This window comes from Aquarana catesbeiana, linkage group LG01, assembly GCF_042186555.1.
Source record: "Aquarana catesbeiana isolate 2022-GZ linkage group LG01, ASM4218655v1, whole genome shotgun sequence".
Classification (NCBI taxonomy): Eukaryota; Metazoa; Chordata; class Amphibia; order Anura; family Ranidae; genus Aquarana; species Aquarana catesbeiana.
In genome coordinates this window covers 230,337,223-230,361,312 of record NC_133324.1, presented here as the reverse complement: position 1 = coordinate 230,361,312, position 24,090 = coordinate 230,337,223, and the positions used below count along the sequence as shown (strand labels likewise).

The 24,090-nt window shown below is 40.2% G+C and overlaps 1 protein-coding gene across 1 annotated transcript in view; it reads left to right on the top strand.

The window, feature by feature from the left end:
• The window catches only part of FBXW8 (F-box and WD repeat domain containing 8), a 211,775-nt gene that overhangs the window by 150,567 nt on the left and 37,118 nt on the right, over positions 1–24,090 (top strand). Inside the window, exons 6-8 of the mRNA XM_073625799.1 lie at positions 5,469–5,665; positions 6,066–6,275; positions 17,363–17,490. Of these exons, the coding sequence (XP_073481900.1) occupies positions 5,469–5,665; positions 6,066–6,275; positions 17,363–17,490 (535 nt within the window). The remainder of the gene's footprint in view (positions 1–5,468; positions 5,666–6,065; positions 6,276–17,362; positions 17,491–24,090) is intronic.

Sequence of the window (24,090 nt, the reverse complement as noted above, 5' to 3'; positions counted from 1 at the left end):
GGGTTCATTCAGTATTTTTAGTGTTAATATGTGGTCACCATCCTTTAGCACCTGGTAGATTATATGTATGTACAAGCTACTGGGATCTGAGCACAAGAATAGCTTGTTTCTGTTGTACTGCAGGTCAGTGGCCAGACCTTAACCATGTAGCTCTCCCCCCATTTTGTGTCTTTTTGCCCCAGGTTGCATTGTGTGCACAGTAGCATTTGCAGTGGCAAAGCAGACTAGGTCTGGCTAAAGAGGGATTACTTTGATGCATTTGGTCAGCTTAAACATGTATTGCAATATGTGTGAACTAAATATCCCTATTTTTTTATTGCAAAGTTTGCTTGAAAGGGTATAGCAATGTGCAGAGGCTTCATCCAGTATTTTTACTGTTAATATATGGCCACACAGCTTTAACACCTGATAGATTATATGCATGTACAAGCTATCGGGATCTGAGCACAGGTATATCTTGTTTAGGGCTGAAACAACTAATCGATTAATCGACAACTAATCGATTATGAAAATAATCGATTACTATTTTCATAATCGATTAATCGGCCAGTAACATAATGGGGTTAAAAAAAAATTAAATTGAGCCTTTTATAGTACAAAAAGAGCAAATAATCGCTACTGTAAATGTTACTTTCACAGTTCTACAGTAAAAAAATGAACCCCTTACAATAGAGATTATTTGCTTTTTTTGTACTATAAAGGGCTAATTTTAGTTTTTTTTAAACCCCCATTATGTTACTAAACCTCTTAGACGTGGTTCACATCTGTGTGTTTTTTGGTGCTTTTTGCAGAAACGCACTGCAGTTCATTTACATGGTTTCCTATGGGACACGTTCACATCTATGCTTTTTTTCAGCTGCTGTGTATTTGGAAAGGTTCAGGGACTTTTTTTTTTATGTAAAACGGTGCTTTTTTGGTTCAATACACTTCAATGGAAAAGCTGCAGAAAAGCATGTAATGCGTTTTTGTAGCAATTTGTGTTTTTTAATCTGCCCAACAACAAATTGGGCCAAAAAATGCAAAAAAAAATGCAAATTGCAGCAAAATCACGTGCGCAAAAATCAAAACGCACAGCAAAAAGCATTGCAGAAACATATCAAAAGCAAACTGCATAGGTGTGCACCGAGCCTTATGCTGGCCACACGGATCAATTTTCAGAAGAGAATATTCAGACGAAAAATCTTTGTACATTCGCTGAATGAAAGAATGTTTGAAATTTTCACTTGTTTTTAACATTCTGTTTTTAAAATGAACGAAAACCACATACACCATCTGAAAATTCCTTTGACCAAGAAGTTTTCTTTTTACAAATTGTCACCATGGTTGAAAATGAACGTCAATTTGACCCCACTAACAATTAAAAAATTGAACAAATGTTCTTAAAATGCCATTTTTTTTGAAGGAAGACATTGTTTTTTAAATAAAAAAAAATTGATCTCTGAGTCTGATGATATTTACCAGATTCACCCTTTTTTAATAGTATATATCCTCTAATAGTATATACAGTATATCTCTCCTCTAATAGTATATACAGTATATCTCTCCTCTAATAGTATATACAGTATATCTCATCTAATTGTATATACAGTATATCTCTTCTGTCTGTTATTCTCAGAGTGGATTAGATATGTTGCTCCCTAACCATATAGTTATTTATATTTACCACTGCATAGAGATATTTAAGAATAAATTGCCTTTTTTTAAAACTTTACATATTAACTAAATTATACACAACACTTTTTTTTTTTTTTAAGCTTATCAACCGATTAATCGAAACAATAATCGGCCAACTAATCGATTATGAAAATAATCGTTAGTTGCAGCCCTAATCTTGTTTCTATTTTTTTGGGAAGCCTAGCCACATACAGGGATGCAAGATCCAATGAACACCTCCAGGCTTTCATAGGGCATAACTTGCACATTTAATTTCCTGACTGACTATCACAGTTTTAAAGGCTAGTAAAATGCCAGGGTAGTACAAACACCCCACAAATGACCCCGTTTTGGAAAATAGACACTCCAAGGTATTTTATAAGCGGCATGGTAAGTATTTTGCAGATCTAATTTTTTGGCACAAGATTTTGAAATTAAAAAAAAGTTGTTTTTTTTTTTCTTCATTTTCCAAAAACTTGTGGCAACAAATGAGATCTGCAAAATACTCGCAAAGCTTCTTTGCCAAATACCTTGGATTGTCTACTTTTCAAAAAGTGGCCTTTTGGCGGGTGTTTGTACTGTCTTGGCATTTTAGGGTCTCAGAAACTGTGGAAATGAAATTTGCGTGTTACGCTCTTTGAAAGCCTGAAGATGCTTATTGTTTTTTGCTTCCCTGTATGTGGCTAGGCTCCCACAAATTCTCACATGTGGTTACCCCTATACCCAGGAGAGGTAGCAGAGTAGCAAAATGTGTTTTGGAGAGTAATGCCAGGTATACCCAAAGACAACTTTGTGTAAAAAAAAATATATATATATAATAATAATTTTACAAAAACTTGTGGCAACAAAGGAGATCTTCCAAAGACTCAGCATGCCTCTCAGCAAATACCTTGGGCTGTCTACTTTCCACTGTCTATGTTGTCCTGGCATTTTAGGGCCTTCGAAAATGAGATGGGTAGTCAGGAAATCCAATGCGTAATTAACACCCCTTGCAAGCCTGAAGGTCGTCAATGGATTTCGGCCCCCTATATGTGGCTAAGTTGCCAAAAAGTCTTACACGTGTGGTATCCCCATACTCAGGAGAAATGGCCTTTTTGGGGTGTAATTCCACGTATACCTATGGCATGTGTGAGAAATATCTCAGTGACCATTTTGTATATAAAAAAATGTTTTTTTGTTTGGCATTTTCCAAAAACTTGACAAAAAATAAAATCTTCCAATGACTCAACATGTCTCTCAGCAAATACCTTGGGGTATCTACTTTCCAAAAGGGGGTTATTTGGGGTTGTTTGAGCTGTCCTGGTATTTTAGGTCCTCTAAAAACAGTGTATTTATGACCAGCATTAACAGATTCTGCCACACTCCTAATGTTGGGCAACTGCAGATGGACAAATCTCCCTCTGCAGCTTTGTAGGCACTGACATGAGTATTTGGAGAGGCGCACCCTGCTGCTGTCAGAATACACAGATCGGTGGTAAAGCTGATTGATGTTCCTGCAAAGCAAACAACAACAGTTTACAGTAACACACAGTAATGATATAACATTAACTCAATAAGACAACTTTTTTCTTTTGTTTCACTTTTTTTTGTCACGTAGGTAGGCTTTCTCTGCCTTTTTGAGTGGGGTGTTAACAAGCCCCTGCGATTAGATTGCACCGTGCCAGAGCATATATATTTTTAGACAAATGTCTAAAAAGGGACACACTTGCATAAAAGTTGTCCATGTGCAAGTGGTACCCCATACAGGCCAAGGGTGAGAGGTAATTTATGAGGGGCCAAACTTTGTGGAGCCGATCATAGTCAGGGTCACCCCGGGGATGAGGAGCAGAGAATGCATTAAGGTAACAAAAAAAACCCTTAAGCCTTTAGAACCGGTAACAGAGCACAGTAATGTACAAAATACTTTTCCTGGGAGTTTGGCCAGCTACCCCAGGTTTACAAGGGGGCCTTTAAAAAGCCTGTGCAGCCAGCAAAAATGTTTGACTGAGAAGGGGTTTTGGCAGATGATTAACTTTAATCTACATGTAACAGTATTGTTTCTGTTCGTATTCTTAAAGCCACCCATAGACAGATACAAATTTGAATTTCAATCCCATCTAGAAGGACAGAGAGGCCAATCTGTAACAAAGACCTGAAGCGCCGAACAGTATGTTATCTACCAGGCGCTTGGGTTCAGCACATCACGGATCTGGTGGACAGATTACTGGAAGGGGCTGGGGAAGACCCAGCTGTCATGGTGCACGTTGGCACTAATGACAAAGTCAGAGGCAGATGGAGTGTCCTAAAGAACGATTTTAGGGACTTAGGAGCTAAATTGAGGAAAAGGACCTCCAAGGTAGTATTCTCAGTAATACTACCGGTACATCGAGCCACACCAGAAAGGCAGAGGGAGATTACTGAAGTAAACAAGTGGCTGAAGAGCTGGTGTAATAAGGAGGAGTTTGGGTTCCTGGAGGACTGGGCCGACTTCTCATTCGATAACCAGTACTATAGAAGGGACGGACTGCACCTAAATGAGGAGGGTGCAGATCAGCTGGGAATGAAGATGGCCAAAAAGTTAGAGGGGTTTTTAAACTATGCGATATCAGGGGGAGGGTCCAATGGTAGAGATAGTCATAGTCCAGAGGGTAGTATTGAGGGCATTAGTGGTAGGTTGACCAAAGCACATAAACCCAAGGTAAGTATAGTAGCAAGTCCTAGTTGCAATCTCTGAATGCCCAATAAGAGCATAATATGAGACCGGTCTAAACTATATGGCATATTCACCAATGCCAGGAGCCTGGCAGGCAAGTTGGGTGAACTAGAGATACTGTTGTACGATTTGGATTTTGTGGGAATTTCGGAGACCTGGTTCAACAGCTCTTATGATTGGCTGGCAAACATTTAAAGGTGTACCCTTTATCGCAAGGATAGAGAGGATAAAAAAGGGGGAGGGGTATGCCTATATATCAAGAATAATGTACAAGTGAATGTGAGAGATGACATCACTAAGGGAGCTAGGGAGGAGGTGGAATCCTTATGGGTAGAGCTCCAAAGGGATGAAGCTAAAGGGAAAATAATACTGGGAGTTATATAGGCCCTCTAACCTGAGGGAGGAGGGTAGACAGATCTCCTATCACAATTTGGATTCGCAGCAAGGATGGGAAGTGTTATCATCATGGGGGATTTTAACTATCCAGACATAGACTGGGCAGTAAGATAAGATAGAACATGAAAGACACATAGCAGAGGAGAGCAAAAAAAATCCCAAGAAATTCTTTAAGTATGTAAACAGTAAAAAAGGAAGGACAGACCATCCGGCAAGGATGTGGAATTCCCTTCCTCAGGCGGTGGTCTCAGCGGGGGGCATTGATAGTTTCCAGAAACTATTAGATAAGCACCTGAACGACCGCAACATACACGAAAATACAATGTAATACTGATATATAATCACACACATAGGTTGGACTTGATGGTCTTTTTTCAACCTCACCTACTATGTAACTATGAACAGGCTGCTTGTACTAAAGCCGATCCATCGATTTTCTTCAGTACAACCAGCCTGTCTGTTTTTTTCCCCCACCCTGCTGCTATAGTGGCCAGCAGTGGTCATTGTTATCTGTTGGTGGGGAAGGCTCCCCACTGGCAGAACACAATAGTGCTGCGGGAAGGATTCCCCAATCAACACTGACTGTGTTGATCGGAAAATCTAACAATTTTTTATTTTTTCAACTCAGGGTTGAAGGAAAGAAAATTGTGTAATGTGTGGCCTGCCTAACTCTTTATAGTGAAATGCTATTCTGGCTTTTTCCAAAACTGTGTTGTGCTTTTCCCAGGTTCCATTGATGTTTGGTGTCTTCAGGTTGGTCGGGAACCTATCCATCACTATCAGCACAACCAGAAAATCCAGGCACTAGCTCTGTGCCCAGAAACCGCTACTATAGCAACAGCATCCAGTTTTGAAATAAAAATGGAAAGGCCTGACGATAGAGGGTGCTGGCGAAGTTGCTGCAGTTTTCAGACCCAAAAACTGGTGAGTTGTATTAACCCCAAAAAGAACTGAAGCCTCTTTCATATGACTTGTATGTTTTACACACAGTACATTTAAAGGGTATGAATAGTCTTTTCAGCTTAATAGAAAACATATTTTTAGTGGTGGATAATGCTTTTATTTGTAATTCTATATAGTCATTATTTTGTTCATTACACATTTAGGGTCTGCCAACTGCAGTGTTGTACAGTGGTTCTGCTTTACGACTTCTCCTCACAATGCAAGTCTATGAGTTGACCGATACACTCCATATGTGTCTTAGGTCTTGTCTCGACAGTTAAAGGAAAATAGATCTGCTGATTACAATATGGTTTATATTTGCACAAATAGCTTTTTGATTTGATTTATGCACTTATCCAAAATTTTTTTTTTTTTTTTGCAGGTAAATTTTCTCCATTTGATTCAGAACTCTGAAGGATGTCCTGTTGCTGTTGCTGCTGCTGAAGAAATAGTATATCTCTTAAAGCCAGATGTCCCTGAAAAGATACTGCATTCTACATATGGCCACACAGTTACCAGCTTAGATGTTTCTCTTGATAAAGCAGCATTTGGAGTCAAAAGTTATGGCTGGTTTTCTAATAATGGCAATAAGGTAAAGAGGTTACTCAGACAACCCCTAATAGCAGTAGAACCTCACTTTTCTTAAATATTAAACATTTTATTTTTGTAAAATGTAAGATTATGCCTTTAGGTGTAAGCGGTACAAGCACTGCCATCTTGTGTTATCTCCTAGAGCATTCTGGGAACCTAAAACCTCTGGTGCTTTAATATGCAAATATCATGTTGAAGTCAGTGCTTGGCCCTACTTTCACACCTATCATGGCTGCTGCTTATTAAGGTAATTGGCTTTTTCACTGACAAATAAGGGAGCCAGGAGATGGGGTCAAGCCCCATCTTCATGTAGAAAGTCCATATTTGAAAAAACCCATGGTTTCCAGTTCCCAGGATAACAGGGTAATTTTGCTTGCACTGACATGTTAGTGACTGTTTTATTACATAGGCTATAGTCTGTATTGGTACCCTTTAAAACGGAAGAGCCTGTACGAACACACATAGTTGCTGTTCATTCTTATTTTTATAAACATCTTTGGCAATGAAAAGAGTATCAATTACGATTATTGATGTATAATCATATATTTAGCACCCCTACTACTATTTTGTTTATTATGTACATTCTTCAACAGCTACTTTATCATTTATATGGCCTTTGTTCTCATTTTATAGCTAGGACAGATAAAACCTGTTGCCAAGAAAAGTATTTTACAATAGCAGCAGTAATGAATAACACTGAATGGGTTAAGATAATTACTGTGTAAACGAATCATAGCCACAGAAATGAAGTAATCCAGATGGCTGCAGTGTGCTAGGTGCAGGGACTGGTGCTTGGCACTGCTTTCCCAGCTGACATCACCCTGCAAATCAATCAGGTTGCGCCTCTTAGGATAATTACTCTGTGCCCCCTGAAGGGAAAGGGAGCTTTATGATTGGATGTTTCCCATATCCACACACATCTCATGTTTAGGAAAAATTGTTTGAAATAACTGGTGATGAATAATTTTACATCTCTCTTAAGTGGGTTAATCGATCATCATTTCATGTTGTCATCTTGATTTCCGATACTTTTATGGCTATTCTTAATAATTTTGTGTGAAGTGGTATTAGGGATATTAATTTGCCCAGTGAGCTTTATAAATTAACTGCAGTATATAATACAGTTCTTTTGAAAATCTCATATACTGTACACATTCAATGCATTAAAGTGGATTTTTATAGGACATGAAAATGTAATGCCATTAAGGAATTATTGCATCACTACTAACATCAGGAAGCAAGTTTGCCATACCTTTTTAATATGAATCTTATATAATTCAGAAAGACTGAGTAGGCTTTTCACTGTGCCTTTTTTTTCACGATTGCGCCTTTTGTCACATTATTCTTTGCTGTGCACTTTCCATCTCTGATCTTTTATTAGGCCAGTGCTGTTTGTATAGCACATACCAACAGTTATGGGGATTTAAAGATCTGCCTTTAAATAGCCAAAAAATCCTGTCTGAAAAGGTTATTTTTGCAATATCTGGCAATTTCTGCCAGATAGCTACTTGTGTTCACCAGAAAACATTGCAGCTGTGCTGAAGTGGATATCTCTGATCAGTTTGACTTAAACTGAATTCCATATAATCTACTGCAGCCAGAGCCCAGATTGCTGCACACGTGAATCTTCTTACTTGTTTTACATTGCGTAACTTCTCTCCCTAATTGCTGTGCCACTGGTCATTCAAATTTCAAGTAAGGTTTTAATATTTTTGGTGGCTGCATGTTTTGCTTTGAGTCTTTTAAGGTTCTTTGCGGCAGAAGCAAGGAAGCAATTAAACCTCTGTAGTGTATTAGGTGCTTGCTTTACTAAACAAAAATGCTGTACTCACACAAGCGAAGTACACTTTTAGGGAAATACATGAAAGAGTATTACAAAATATGCCTACAATGTACACATACTTCCTGTAGCATAATTTCCTGTTCTGAGCTCGCGAAGCAATCTAACAGGTTAGTTAGCATATGAATAGGGGGAGCCTTAGCTTCTAAACAGTACATGGTCTTAAAGTTGCACCGTATTTATGCTATAAAAATCACTAAAATAGCCATAGCAACACACTGGGCTGAAACACCTGAACTTTGTACTGACACTTTCGTATGTCATGTTTCTGTATGTGAGAAACAGCATGGAACCCACCTACAGTGAGTTTGTTTTGGAAATATTTCTTGTACAATACTAACAGGCCAATATAAAAAGTAACCAGCTATCTGAATTGTAGATAAAAGGGAGTGGCATGGACTGGTGCAAAACAGATATGCATGGATAAAAAAGAAAACAACTGAGGCAATGAGAAAGTAGGCTGTGCTACCAGTTTGACTTACAGCTTTGACTGGGTTGTACCTTTTAAGATTCAGCTTATTAAGCATTAACTCAGGTAATGTGGGGAGGCAATTTTGTTAAAACTGCCTGCTTCCCTATTCTTGTGCAGTAGAGCCACCATTTCCAATATTAGTCATACTTTGATTGTTCATTCAACAGAAGGATTGCAGGTAAACTGAAAATTGTGTCACCAATTTCCACCCCCAAAGATTCTTGTTGATTGTATAAACAAATCCTTCAAAAGATGGAAAGTAGACATTGGGAATCCCTCCAGTTGTTATAGTGAATCTGTGAAGGTGTCCCTCATTAGAGAGCTAACAGCTACACAATACAACACAAAAATAGCAATGGTGTGGGGGGATAGATAAAGATTGAGGGCTTAAGTTGATTACCTTTTAAAATGAATTAATTTTAAAAATAAAGAATGGGGTGGGGTTGATATATTTGAAATAGATGATAAATAATCCCCCTTCCCATTCATACAAAAAAGAAGGAATTCCACCAAAATGGACACAAACACCACTGAAATTAGCTGGCTATTTATGAGCAATGAGCTAAAAAATAGGGAAAATCTCACCTTATCCTTGAAAACCTCAAGGGACAATATCAGATGAACCTGCTTCTATTGGCAATAATTCACATTCACACAAGAATACCATTACCCCCTGTTGGCTATATTTTCCTTGTTATCACTGATAAAGTAAAACAAAATGGTAGAATACTTTTCTTACTATTTTCTTCTAATAAGAAACATAATGTAACCTATACATTGATTAAATAGAAATGTACTTGTTTACTTATACAGCGAATATGTTGATTTTATTTTATTTTTAAGAAAGTAATCAACATAATTTCTGCAGTGAAGTAGGAACATTTCTAATAAGAGATCTTGCACCTGCCTAATAAAGTTGTGAAAGTATAAGAAAACTGTTGTAATGAAGTGTTGTTTAAAAGTTTTTTTTTTTTGTTAGTTTTTGAGAAAGTGGCTGGGTTTCATAAAAATGGACCACAGCCCTGAACCTGTATTGCACCCTATGTAACTCTGTACCTGCAAAAAAAAATATGAACGTCTTGCCTCTCTTCACTAGAACTATTTTTACGGTAAACAACCCCCAATGTCTCAATTCCACCCCCAGGCTTGTCATAAATACTTGGTCTTTTCCCTGTTCACAGCCCAAAAAAGACTAATCTCTTTTAGTAGACTCTGCATCTTTTTCTTCAGACCCACACTTCTCTAAATGATTAAACATAACTATCACAGTCCTTGGGACATTTTTTTTCGACTCCCAGATATGCCCATTTCTCAGTACAATTTTCTCTCTGATTTCAGGTTCCCAACAAACATTTAATATCCTCCTTACCCTGATCCTTTTCCTTATGGTAGATCATGCATCTGACCTTTTTGTGGGTTCTTCCCTGAAATTTCTGATATTGACAAACACATCCAGCCCTCAATCTCCTCCAGTAATGGAGTGATTCTGCAGTAGCTACGCCCTCTTGTAGTTGTGGTTCACCTCTCTCTTGGTGGCTGCTTGGTATCAGGCAACCTAATTTGCTAACTGCCCAACGATCTCTCAATCTACAGCACAAATACTAAATGGTTTGGATAGCATATTATCCATCATTGCCTCAGGTAGAAGATATGGACCTCTTGTCCTCACATAGTTCATTGCTATGTCAAATCACGCCAATTATAAAAGAAAAAAAAATTTAATTAAAGTCCTATTGTCACTTAAACATATGGATCCATAGGATCTGATATTGACGGCCAAAAATAGTTTTGTGACCTTAACCCAGGCATATTCTTCATCCTTTTTGTACATTACGAAGATCTAGTATAGATTGCAGAAGTTGTTTCCTATTTGACACTGGTTGTTTAAACCTGTCACATCTGGCTTTTCAGCCTACTTATAAAGGGATTCTAAATAGAGCCTTCCCTTCTCCGTACCGCCTCCTACCCTTACCTTTCCACTCTGGTACTACAGAGATTGAATCCCATTACTTAAATTTTTATTTTGTGTTTCTCAGTTTAGTTTTTTCCTTTTATACAATTTAAACTGTTTTCAGGCATAACTTCTGTATACCTGTCAGCCCTCTTCTCCCCTCTTATGCAAGCAGAATCTCTTTTCTTCAGAGCACACGCCGTAAACAAGTTACGGGCTTAGGGCTACACCTGTCCTTTTCTTGTAGGTGTACATATAAATGTGTCAAAACTGACATTGTACAGCATAGAGCCTTGAGCTTCACTTCTAATCTATTCTCATTTTCACCATATTGTGCCTACTTGAAATATCATTCTGAGGGTCTCTGCACCTAAAGAGTCTACCCACGGAACATCTCAATGTGTACCCTTGGTGGATCCCTCCTTCCAACCGCCTTCTAGGCATTTTCCACGCCTTAGACATTCCTGACATCACTGTCACCCCCTAAGGGAAATTTGTTTCCTTTCCTCTTAAGAGTGGTGTAGTGCTACTCAACATATATCCTTCTTCTAGAGGGGTTACACACTTCCCATCATCCATATAGGCAAAAGCTTTTTTTATCAAGGGTTTTTCTCAAGTACCATACCCCACAGACAGCCTGGAGGAATTCTTCCTCTTAGGTTTTTCTTAGTGACATTGTTTTTCTCCTTAAAAACCAGCTGACCCTGAACTCTGCCTCAGAGGACTACTTTTCTTCCTATAATGTTTCTCCACCACTAAAGCAGACCTTATTAAAAAGCCTTGTAGTTAATACTGGGGTGCTCTGTCATCATGTGTATATGGCACTCTATACATATATATTTATTTCCAACACCTGATTACCTGCTTTTCCTCTCATATCCTATAGGCTTTATCCATTCCAGGACAATGTTGGCCCTGGTTACCCTTTTTGCAGCAGCATTCTGAGGCTAGGTTAGCTCTTAAGTGTAGAGAACTGTTGTACATTCCGATTGCCTGTTTATGCCAACCACTCCAATACATTGCTTAGAAATGTCCCAAGGTCTATGAATACTGTGCATCACTATGTGTCCTGTACTGCATGAATAAAACGAGGAATTTTGACTTGCCTGTAAATTCCATATGTTTTAGTACAGTACAGATTACAAGACACAGGCCATCTTCCTCTCTATTTTGTGGTTATTCTGCATTGCTTGTTACAAAACTGAGGATTCACAGAATGAGACAGGATTACGGGAGATCCCAAGGGGGGAGCGGGGGTGTTCTCAAGAGCTTTGCCGTGGTCCAGTCTCTTGAAGGTACAAGCCTAAAACCCAAGGTCTATGAATACTATGCCTGTGTCCCGTACTGTACTGCAAGATGTGGAATTTACAGGAAAGTCAAAATTATTATTTTTTTTTTTTTTGGTGTTTATGGTAGTATGCATCTCCATTGAAGAAATTGACCAAAGTTTCCTGTCCCAATGGCCTCATTCACATGGGCTTCAACATGTATAAGAAAGATGTGTACCGCAAACTTTTCCGAGTATTTGCAAAGCTTTGAGCACCTTTTGTTGAATCCCTTAAAGCAGCATTCAGCTCCATTTTGGGGTGGTTGAGCAAAAATTTTAATGATTGTGCTGGTTGTCACTTTAAACATACTGCTAGCCATCTCCAGAAGGCTTCAGGGCCATATAACGCTAGTTAAAAGCCCACTGAAGTCTGCTAGGGGCTTGCTTAAAGCGAGTCAGTATTCCAATTAAGATAGGTTTTAACTTCTTACTAGAACTAAAGATATTAACCCTTTCACGCCCAGCTCCCATTGATGCCTAGATGCCCAGGTCAAATTTAGCTGGTTTTAGATAACTTCATGATAATTGACTAGTTTGCATACCTAAATCATTTTTAAAGACAAAAGAGCTTTTATTTGTTACACAGGTATAATAGCCCCCCCCCCCCCTTTTATTTTTATTTTAGCGTAACAAATGTATACATTTAAAAAAAATATATATATATTTCTTAATCGTACATTACAGGGGACAGGATCTTAGTCCTAGACTGCTAGGCTGTACAGCTAGCTTTGGGTGATTGGACACTGGCTAACAAAGCTGTAAGGAGAACCCAAGCCTAACCCCTCCCATTCCCACCAAGCCTCTGTTTTTTGCTAGTGTCTTTGGGTGCATGCACATCTTTTCTGTGCTCTGAGACAGACAAACTTACTTTTTTTATATTTGTTGATATTCATTGCTAGTTTTTTTGCATCCGGATTCTTTTATCACGTTTTTAGCTGATTATAGGTGCTGTGGCTTTAGTTTAGCAGCTTTCTGGGTTTGTTGACTCCTTGACTGAGCCTTGTACCTGGACCTTATCAGGAAGAAGATGCAGTGCTGGCCTGTAATGTTGCTTCAAGTGCTGGATCTTGCCTGGGTGCTCACCTAGGCACAACTTGATGAGTTAGCCACAGGTTGCTTAACAGGTCCAGGTCCAGGGCCAGGGTCCAGAAACCCTAAGCCTGAAGACTTCTTAAAAGGTATACCCACTGGGAGGGCAAAGAGCTAGATGGTGCTCCTGCACAGGCCTGGGACATCACTGCAGCTGCATAGCCTCCTTCTCGTGGGAACTTACTGCACATGCATGCACCATTTTAGTATTCTGGGCACACGGTCGGCTGGTGCATCCACTCCCTGCCTCTTCCTAGCAACAAACCACTGTAATTCTTGGACATCCGAGCTTCGTGGTGGATCATAGACGCAATGGGAAGAAGTTGACCGACCTTGGCAGCTCATGCCCGGCTAACAGCTCAGGGGGTCCTGCAGCCTTTCTCTTAACTCATCTGATTCTAATAGTCATGACCTCTGTCCCAAGTTAGAGTCACTGCCCTTTTCGGAGTCCTCCCTAGGTCCTTCTGGCGCACCCCTTTCTTTCTGTCTTTCCAGGGAGGAATTTTAAATCACACGGTTTAATTTTATGGGTAGGCTAGCTGCCCAATTTGAGGGCTTGGATCACAGGGAACACAAGAGTTCATCTAGTGGAGTCCATTTCTGAATCCTCCTCTTAATGCTTCTGTGCTCCCTGAAGAGGAGTAGGATCCAGAAAGATCTGCTCAGGAGGATACCCAATCAACTGACATCTCTCCCAGCCTTAAGCATACAATTTCCATCATTTTACACAGTATGCATATGTCTTGCCTTTGAACAGCCTGCATCAACCTGGCCAAAGATCACTAGTCAGGGCTCCTAAAAAACGCCACAGCCATCCCCCAAACAGTCTCAGTCTGTTTAATGGGCTTGGTGGTTCCCTTGGTACACCTCAGGGCAACCAGAACCCTACTAGGGTTATTATTATTCTATGCCTGAAAAGCAAGTATTTTAAAATGTAAACAAACCTGTGGAACCCTCTTTAAATTTTTGGAAGTCCTTAGTTAATGCAGCTGTACCTCTATACAAAGCAACTTGCCTTTCCCGTGGATGCCCGAGTAAATTTGACAAAATTTGAAACATATGGCTAGAATCTCCAACCACAATTGCTAAACAATAATGCAAGGTTGGGTGGGAGGTGACTTACATACCTCTATAAAGCAGACCTTTAGATAATTATCTTTTATTAAAGTTCTGCTAGCCTAAGACCTTATGCTTCTATTTCCAGTACACCTAATGCACCTTGTCCTTATGGAAAAGATTTAATACATTGCTATAACACAATATTTGTAAGAACAAGCAGTAACGACTGGATGAACTTTTTTTTTTTTTTTTTTTTTTTACGTGGGTTTCAACCTGCGGGGTTCATTGTAGTAGTTGTGTTTTTCTCTTTTTCTTTTTGATTGTTTTGTGCTGTTTGAGCCGGGGAATGCCCAAAGGCTCTGTTTCGTAAAACTTTTTCAGAAAAACAATAAAAAGTATTAAAAAAACAAAAATGCCACAGCCAGCCAAAACATTCCCTGTACACTTGCTGATGGAGCCTCTTTTGTGCCATAACTGGTCTCATTCTGAAAAATAACTTCATTTTTCAAGCGCTTTGCTCACTCATGCCTTATTATAGAGGGGTTCCTAAAGAAAAGGATTGTCTCTTTGATGGCCATTTCCTGCCTTACCAAGACCTTAATGGTCCCTGTCGAGGATGTCCCTGTTTTCAAGGACCCTGTGGATAAGAGTTTAGGGGCCCTTTTTAGAGCACTGTATTTTTTAGCTGGTGCTGTTATACAGCTGCCATCACAACAATGTCTCTCTAGTCCAAAAACATAATTCAGGACCCTGGGGCCATTTTCACAGATCCATATGTCCTCCATCAGCTGGAGCTCTAACTTGTAGCCTTATGCTACTGTGTAGTTGGGTTTGTGGATACTGTCATTTGGGTACTTATGCAAAGAAACCTTTGGCTCAAGTTCTGATCTGCGGAACTTCCCTGCTAGAAGCACCTCATGTGAATACCTTTTTGAAGGCTGTATTTGATTCCTTGAACCCCTGCATCAAGCTAGTCACAGGAAGTAGGAGTACCTTCTTACCCCAGGAGAAGAAGACAAAAGCTGCTGTAGGCAAGCCCTTCAGTTCCTGAAACTAAGTTTCATTTCTCTCAGGCCTTCGGGGCCAAGTTCAAGCCAGCCTCACATTTTTGCCATAAGTCCTGGACTTCCAAGTCCGGGAGCAAGGCCACTTTACAATGAGAAGGCTCCCTCACTTGTCAGAGTGGGAGGACGCTTGTTGGGCACAGGACATTTTTGATGTTTGGGTCCAGAACGTTGTCGCCAAGAGCTGAAAAATAGAGTTGAGACCTTGCCACCTCTGACATGCTGTCACACTTGTTGTCCATCCCACAAAATAAGGCAGATCTCTACTGTAAGCTGTTCTCCAGCAGATTCTCTTGCAGGAAATCTTTGCCCCAGAGATACCCCATCATTCACTTTTGCATGAGGGTCTTGGGCCTGATGCCCCCCCCTGTTTCAAAAGGGTGGACTGTACGCTCAATTTCATTGTAGACTGTTGCAACTAAACTTTCTTGTTGCTGCTGATCAGGCATCTGTGGGTTCCGACATTATTGTGTGGATTCTTCCAGAACCTGGAGCTGCTCTGTGAATTCAGCCGACAGTGGACTTAAGCCCACTGTTGGCTGATTCTGGGTCACAGGAGTCCAAAAGTAAGTGCACTCCTGTGACCCAAGAGAGAAGTATGGCTTTGGCCATACATCTCTTTGAATGCACTGTTTGGGCAACTATGTGGTAAGTTAGGTTTAATGTTGATAAATTTTAATGCATCATACATTCTATGAAGAGTACAACTGGGGGAGTCAGTGGTGGAAGTGATCTGGGTGTTCTGGTACAACATATACATAATAATAGCATGTAATTCCAAGCAGCAGTTTCTAAAACAAAACAAAAAAAATGATGACTTCATCCGGAATATGCATTTCAGTTTTGGGCACCAGTTTACAAAAAAAGATATTGGGGGAACTGGAGAAAGTACAGAGAAGGGCAAGAAAAAGGGTAGGAGGCATGGAAGACGTCAGTTATGAGAAAAGAATAGCTGAACTGAATTTATTCTCTTTTTAAGAAGTGATTAAGGGAGGAATATGATCACAGTAATACATAAGTGGTGCATATGGTGAATTTGGTGCGGTTATTCACTTTAGGGTCATTACAATGGACAAGGTGGCACACTTTCCATCTGTAGTAAAAGAGAATTAGCCTCCATATACTCGAAATATTTTGTACTGGCCATGTCACAGGATTATTTAAAAAAAGAGGTGGATACATTTTTAAGCACACAATATAGCACACAAAAGCTAGGAAATTGATCTCTTGCAAAGTTTATCATCATACCTGGATGGTGCAAAGATAGAAACTTCCATCTGAGGAAGAAACTGACATCTTGATCACATGATCAGGAACCAAGCTGGTTCTCCTTCATCAATGGAGACCCCAGCTGTTAGTGACAGCCAGGATTAAAAGCATTGGTGTAACATTTAGGCTGCTGATAGACAAAGTTGCCCACTGCCTTCTGAATGTCCTTGGGTGAAGACTTCATTAGTGGAAGTAAAAGGAGATACTCCTTTATTTCTATTCTTTAAGAATACCTGTCTGAGGTTCTAAGCCTTTCTCCCATTATCCAAAAACTAAATTTTGGTTGTTGAGAAATGTCATGTTGGAGCCTTATGATGCACAGTCTACACAAGGACAGGTAGATCACTCATTGTTCTCCATTAAAGAAGCATGTATCTATCCTTAGACTGCATGTACAGCAAACTTAAAGCATTTTTTTTTTCTTTGCCATGTCAGATTTAATTTGTAATTGTCCTGTTTTTCATAAAATGTGTATTATACCATCCTGTATAAAGTACAGGTGAGCTTAGAAACTTTTTTTTTAAAGATAATTATATATCCTGACATTACACTTGTTCATTAACCGTTATCACCCTCATGAGACCTATTGTTGTTCACAAAGACGTGCTCTAAGTGCGGCAGATTGGAAAAGTTTATAGTTGCCCGCTTTTCATCACCTTTGGGATGGCATAAGAAGTCAATTCTGTGATTGTTAGCAGACCCAATATTTTATATCTGCTTCAAACTGGCCACCTTGGCTCGATATCAAAGATGACATCAGATTGTAGCAATCTGCTTTTTAAATTAAACATCTATTATTCATGTACCATAAACTTTTTTTTTTGTTGCATCTCTAGGTAGTCTTAATTATACTGAGTAAAATCAGTATGTCTAACGAAGCAGCTTTGATGGTAGACTGCTTTGGATACTCAAGCTAATTCATGGGCATTTATTACCAATGTTCAAATCTTGTATACATACAGTTCTTGAAAGTTATAGCATGTTATATTTTGATTTTTCTTTTTGGCTCATACACAGATTCATGTATACAGCCTACAGACTGGTCAGTGCATCACAAGCTTGGGTAATTCTGCTGGAGACTTTTCCTGTATTAATTTAAAAGATAGCCCTCCATATCTTCTTGTAACTGGAAACCGGGATCGGAGGTAGGTTACAGTTAAGTAACCCCGTTCTTTTTTTTTTTTTTTTTCCAAGAAATGTTTATTTGTTTTTTTCATTATAACACATACAACAGTCGTACTAGCCTCTCACGTCTCTTTACAGCAGGTTATTTAGGAAAGCCAATGAATGGGGGACACAGAAACCCAGTAACAACAACAACTAACAAAGCTAATAAAGGGTCTGGAGGATCTTAGTTATGAGGAAAGGTTGCGAGCACTAAACTTATTCTCTCTGGAGAAGAGACGCTTGAGAGGGGATATGCTTTCAATATACAAATACCGTACTGGTGACCCCACAATAGGGATAAAACTTTTTCGCAGAAGAGAGTTTAACAAGACTCGTGGCCACTCATTAAAATTAGAAGAAAAGAGGTTTAACCTTAAACTACGTAGAGGGTTCTTTACTGTAAGAGCGGCAAGGATGTGGAATTCCCTTCCACAGGCGGTGGTCTCAGCGGGGAGCATTGATAGCTTCAAGAAACTATTAGATAAGCACCTGAATGACCGCAACATACAGGGATATATAATGTAATACTGACACATAATCACACACATAGGTTGGACTTGATGGACTTGTGTCTTTTTTCAACCTCACCTACTATGTAACTATGTAACAAACCATTAGAATAAATGTGTTACATGAAGTGATCAGGATCCTGGATTCAGAGAAAACAAATTTATGTGGATTTAAAAAAGACTGCATTCAAATCTCTCTCTGGGTTTTTTCACTACCTGAGGATTTACCTCTTACCCAGAGCTTAGTTGTATCACTGCCATATGATCACAGCATGTATGCAATGGGTGATCCCAGTTCACACTCCTGTAACGGTTCCACAGACATTTATTTATTTTTTTTTGCCAAGCTCTCTCATTTTTTATTAAATACGCACAAAGGGAGAAATCCCATCATTACAATAAAAGTATATATGTCAGTACACATGAAATACAGTGTGTTTGAGAACATTAAATATGTTACATCAATAACATCCACAAATGTATGGGAAAATCATGTATCTCAGTTTTTCTTTAAGAGTACTAGGATAGTAGTAGCAGAACTAAGAAAGGGTGGAAAGGAATAAGGAAAGAGGGAAAAAAGAGGAGGGAGGGGGGTGAACCACGACAGGGCGAGGGCGCGGATAGATGTTACCGTTCTAGGGTACTAAGTCCCCAGGAGGGTTGTCCCCTCGTCGGAGTAAATAAAGATGTTCCAAAGACTCCAGGTTTTTGTGTATTTCTCCTGGTTGTGTTGTGCAATGAGAATCAAGTCCTCCAGTTTGTTTATGTCTTCCACCTTTCTCAGCCAGCACCTAGTTGTCGGTGGGCACTGCTTTTTTCAGTAAAGGGGTATGCATGCCTTAGCAGTGTTTAATAGATGTCATCTTAGTGATTTTTTGTAAGTTTTGGCTGAGATTTTTGACAGATGTAATGGGAAGAAAGATGCGTCTGCTGGGATTTTGTATTTTGTAAACTTTTGCGTTATATGGCGTACATCTCCCCAGAAGTTCTCTACTTTTGGGCAGGACCAAAATATATGTAACAGGGAGCCTTTGTCCTCCCCACATCGCCAGCAGCAGTCTGAGGCAGTCGGGAAGCATTTATGTAGTCTGGTGGGTGTGCGATACTATCTGGAGAAGATTTTAAAGTTTGTTTCCTGGATTTTGGTGCACATGGAGGATTTGATGGCAAAGGTGATGCTGTGTTTTTTGTTTCTCTGTAAATGTACGATCGAGATCAGCCTCCCATATTTCCAGACATAAGAGACGTGGTTGTTCAGAGGGCGAATTTAGTAGAGCGTACATTTTAGAGAGGGTTTGAGATAGCGGCTCAAATTCTGAACAGTAGGCCTCAAAAGTCGTCTGTGGATGAAAAAAGGTATGCGGGTCAAGTATTGAAAGTAGGAAGTGGTGTAATCTGGCAGCCTTCCAGAAGGGAAGGCAGTAGGTGCCCAACATGTCTGTTAATTCCGCGAGTAATACCCAGCGACCCGATGTCACAAATCTGGAGGCCTGTTCCCATCCCAGCTCTCTCAAGTTTGCATATTCAGTGTGTTGTAGGCCTGGCGTGAAGTTTGGGTGTCCTAAGATCGGGTATAGGGATGAGGTCTTCGTCATCAAAAGTGTTTGTATGGCTACATGAGTGCTGTGTCTCAGCGTGGTCCCTATCGGTGGGTGAGATTTCAGTCTCTGAGGTAATTAGTTGTAGCAACATAGCGCACTTTTCAGAGGCATTATAGTCTGGGATTGTTCTATTAGTGTCCGTAATTTGTGTGTCACGTTCCGTCTCCAGTCTAATACCCTGCCCAGATATGTGGCCTGATAGCATGATAGTATCGTTGAATGTCTGGTACCGCTAGGCCTCCGTTTTTGTTTTGGGAGTGACATTTGGGTGCGATTTAATCTGGGCTTTTTTTGGGCCCAGATAAAGCGGGTGAAGAAGGCCTGTACTTGTGTAAGGAAAGAGGTAGGTATTTGTATAGAGAGGGCTTGGAACAGATAGAGGAATTTGTAGAGGATACACATTTTTATCAAATTACATCTGCCAACCAGGAATGTAGTCCTTTATGCCAAGTTTCCAGTAGGGATCAGGTCTTGATTAGCAGTGGAGGAAAGTTGAGAGCATATGTTCGTGATATGTCGGGAGGGATATATGTTCCTAAATATGTTCGTCCATTTAAAGTGGAAGTTTGATTGAATGGTCTGTATGGAGTAAGAGGGAACAGCAACACCCATAGCTTCCGATTTAGAAAAGTTTATTTTTAAATTTGAGATGTTTCCATAAATGTCAAATTCCTTCATAAGGTTGGGTAGTGAGATTGTGGGGTTCGTCAGGGAAAAGAGTAAATCATCTGCGTATGCAGAAACCTTACACTGGGAGTCTCCAACGAGAAGTCCCTGTATGTTGGGGTTCATCCTTATTTTGCATAAGAACGATTCCAGTGAAAGGGCAAAAAGGAGGAGTGACAATGGGTACCCCTGTCTTGTGCGGTTTCCAATAGGGAAAGGCTCTGATAGCAGACCATTTACCTTCACTTGTGCTGTTGGGCTAGAGTAGATTCTGTGCATCCAACTAAGCATCCGTTCTACTCCTAGGTGTCGGAGAACATAAAGTTCCAGTCCACCCGGTCAAATGCTTTTTCCGTGTCTGTACTAACAAAGATGCAGAGGGTATTTTTAGTGTTTGCTATGTGGATACGGTTCAGTACCTTGATTGTGTTGTCTCTCACCTTTCTAGTAGGAATAAAACCCACTTGATCTAAATGTATCGAGGATTAGAGACGCTGTGCTAAGCAGTTGGCCAGAATCTTTGTGAACAGTTTCAGGTCAGTATTTAAAAGGGATATGGGTCTATAACTCCCACAGGAACCAGGATCTTTCCCTTTCCTTGTGGATCAGTGTTATATGGGCTTTTAATGTGTCTCTGGGGAATAATGTCTCGGAGCCCACTGCGTTGAAGAATGTCACCATTCGTGGACCAGTAATCGAGAGGAGGGTTTTGTAGTATTGGATGGTATAGCCGTCTGGACCTGTGGCCTTGCCTGGTTTCATGGCTCCAACAGCAAGCTGTAGCTCCTCTAAAGTGATTGGGGCATCCAGGTCCCCTTGGACTTCTAAAGGTAGCGAGGGCATTTGGGAGGATAGTATGTATTCGTCAATGTCTGCTTGGGGTTGGTCTCTGGTAAATTGTATAGGGAGTGGTAAAATTCCCTGAACACCTGTGATGTTTGCTTTGGCAATGTGGCCTTTCGACCGTCTGTGTGTATAATTTGGGGGGATGTAAGTCGCTGATTTTTGTTCCCTAACTGATCTGGCTAATAACTTCCCGCATTTATTTCCGGACTCGTAATTCATCTTTCGGCAGAATTGCAGTGCTGCCTTAGCTTTGTAGTAGGTGTAGTAGGTCTGTGATTTGTTTACCTATGGTTCCCTGTTCCCTTTCTACTTCCGGCATGGGGTTGTGTTTATGTCAGGATTCTGTTGAGGTAAGTGTGTCGAGGAGTTTGGAAAGCTGTTCATTACGCTCTCTTGATGCATACACCATGTTTAATAAGTAACCCCCTGAGGACTGTTTTATGAGCCTCCCAAAAGGAATCCGGGGTCGCAGTCTTGGGTGTCATTTTTCTGGAAATATAGTGTTAGACCTTTCATTACATCAGCCAGAACCTCAGGAGTCTGTAAGAGACTCATTTAGTCCCCAGAATTTGGGTCTGGTCTAGTTTCTGTCATCTAGTGTGTATGTGAGAGAAATGGAGGCATGGTCCGACCAAGTAATGTGACCGATCGCAGAGTCGTGGGCCGCATGTAATTGGCTATGTGGGATCAAGAAAAAGTCTATCCTAGTGTATAGTTTTGTGTGGCGAGGAGTAAAAGGTATAATCTCGTTCTCCCGAGTGTTGTAGTCTCCATATATCAATCAATTGGGCTTTGTGTTAGAGCATTAGCTATCCGTTTCCTCTGGGATAGGGGATTACAGTGTGTCCTGAGAGGGTATCTATTAATGGGAGTAGGGGGACATTAACTGCTTCAGCTGGCCAAAGACCAGAGCACTTTTTGCGATTCAGCACTGTGTCACTTTAACTGACAATTGCGCGGTCGTGTGAAATGGCTCCCAAACAAAATTTTTTCCCCACAAATAGAGCTTTCTTTTGGTGGTATCTAATCACCTCTGCGGTTTTTATTTTTTGCGCTATAAACAAAAAAAGAGCGTCAATTTTGAAAAAAAATTTATTATTTTTTACTTTTTGCTATAATAAATATCCCCAAAAAAATATATACATTTTTTTTTTTCCTCAGTTTAGGCCGATACATATTCTTCTACATATTTTTGGTAAAAAAAAATCGCAATAAGAGTATATTGATTTGTTTGTGCAAAAGTTATAGCGTCTACAAAATAGGGGATCGTTTTATGGCATTTTTATTAATATTTTTTTTTTTTTTACTAGTAATGGCGATCAGCAATTTTCATTGTGACTGCGACGACATGGCGGACACGTCGGACAATTTTGACACATTTTTGGGACCATTGGCATTAATACAGCGATCAGTGCGTTTAAAAATGCATTGATTACTGTAAAAATGTCACTGGCAGGGAAGGGGTTAATGTGTATTCTAACTGAAGGGGGATGTGGGCTGTGCAGGGAAACTAACAGATCCTCTGTTCATACTCTGTATGAACAGAGGATCTGTCAGTTCTCCCCTCAGAGAACCGGAAACTGTGTGTTTACACACACAGATCCCGGTTGTCCATGTGCCCCGAGCGATCGCGGGAGCCCGGGAGTGTTCGAGACCGCCAGGCACTCGCATCGGCTCGGGGGGTGCGCACCTCTGCAGCGTGCATGCGCCCTCTAGTGGCCACAGGGCGAAGCGACGTTACATAACGTCGTTTCGCCCAGCCGTGCCATTCTGCTGCAGTACAACTGCGGCAACTGGTCGGTATGTGGATAAAATCCCCCCGCAGGATTAGCTGGCCCTTCGTGAACTCCGTCAGTTTGATTAGGGTCTGTGATATAAATTTGTCCTGATGGTCATTTGGGGCGTATATCGTCGCCAAAGTGAGTTTTGTTTCACCTACGAGACCTTTCAAAAATACGAAACGTCCCCCTGGGTCTTTAACTTCCGCCTGGCATTTCCATGGTAGTTTGCTGGAGAGCAATTTGGAAAACCCTCTGGACTTGGTTGTCGGGTTAGTGGAGTGATATGTCAAGGGGAAGAATCTGTTTTTAAGAATAGGTAGTTTGTCATGTTTAAAGTGGGTTTCCTGGATAAAGTCTACGTCCGCATGTGAGCTCTTTAAATCGTTCAGGAGCATGCGTCTCTTTTCAGGAATGTTTAGGCCTCTTGCATTCAGAAACACTATTTTTATATATTCCATCGGCCCTGTCTTAGGAAGGGGGTATACACTGTGGAGGGGGGGGGGGGTAGGCACAAGGGGAAAAGGTATATTATAAGGGGGAAGAGAGGGTGGGGGGAGAGGGGGCCAAAAAAGGGGGAGGGAGGACAGAGGTGTTTAAATAGTAGTTTAGAGAAAAGGAAAAAATTAGAATAGAGCGTACTTTTTAACTGTGAAGTACCTCTCGGAGGGAGAGAAATCGAATAGTCAGTCCTTCTAAGGGTGTAGGAAAGTCAACTAAAAGCTCAGGCACAAAAGTGCTGGAGTGCTCACCAATACAAAAGCTGGTAATCGAGTGCCGTCTTATGCGGGGGAATGGGAAGAAACAGCCAGCGAGGGGCTCACCGGCCGCCCCCTACCACCCCAACTTGGCATAAAGTTAAACCACACACATATATATATATATATATATATATATATATATATATATATATATATATATATATATATATATATATATATATATATATATATATATATATAAAAAAAACGACCTGTAAAAAACCGCATGCATATGTTGAAGTTATAAACAAACATAAGCTATAATGAACAACAAAATAAGTGCCATACACAGAGAACACTAGTTTAAACTTATATGTAACTTGAGAATTGTGTGAACCCCTTGTCTCAATTTCTGGCAATATATGAATGTTAGTGTCAGCTTTGCCCCGTTTCTGTAGCCTAAATAATGCTATCCCT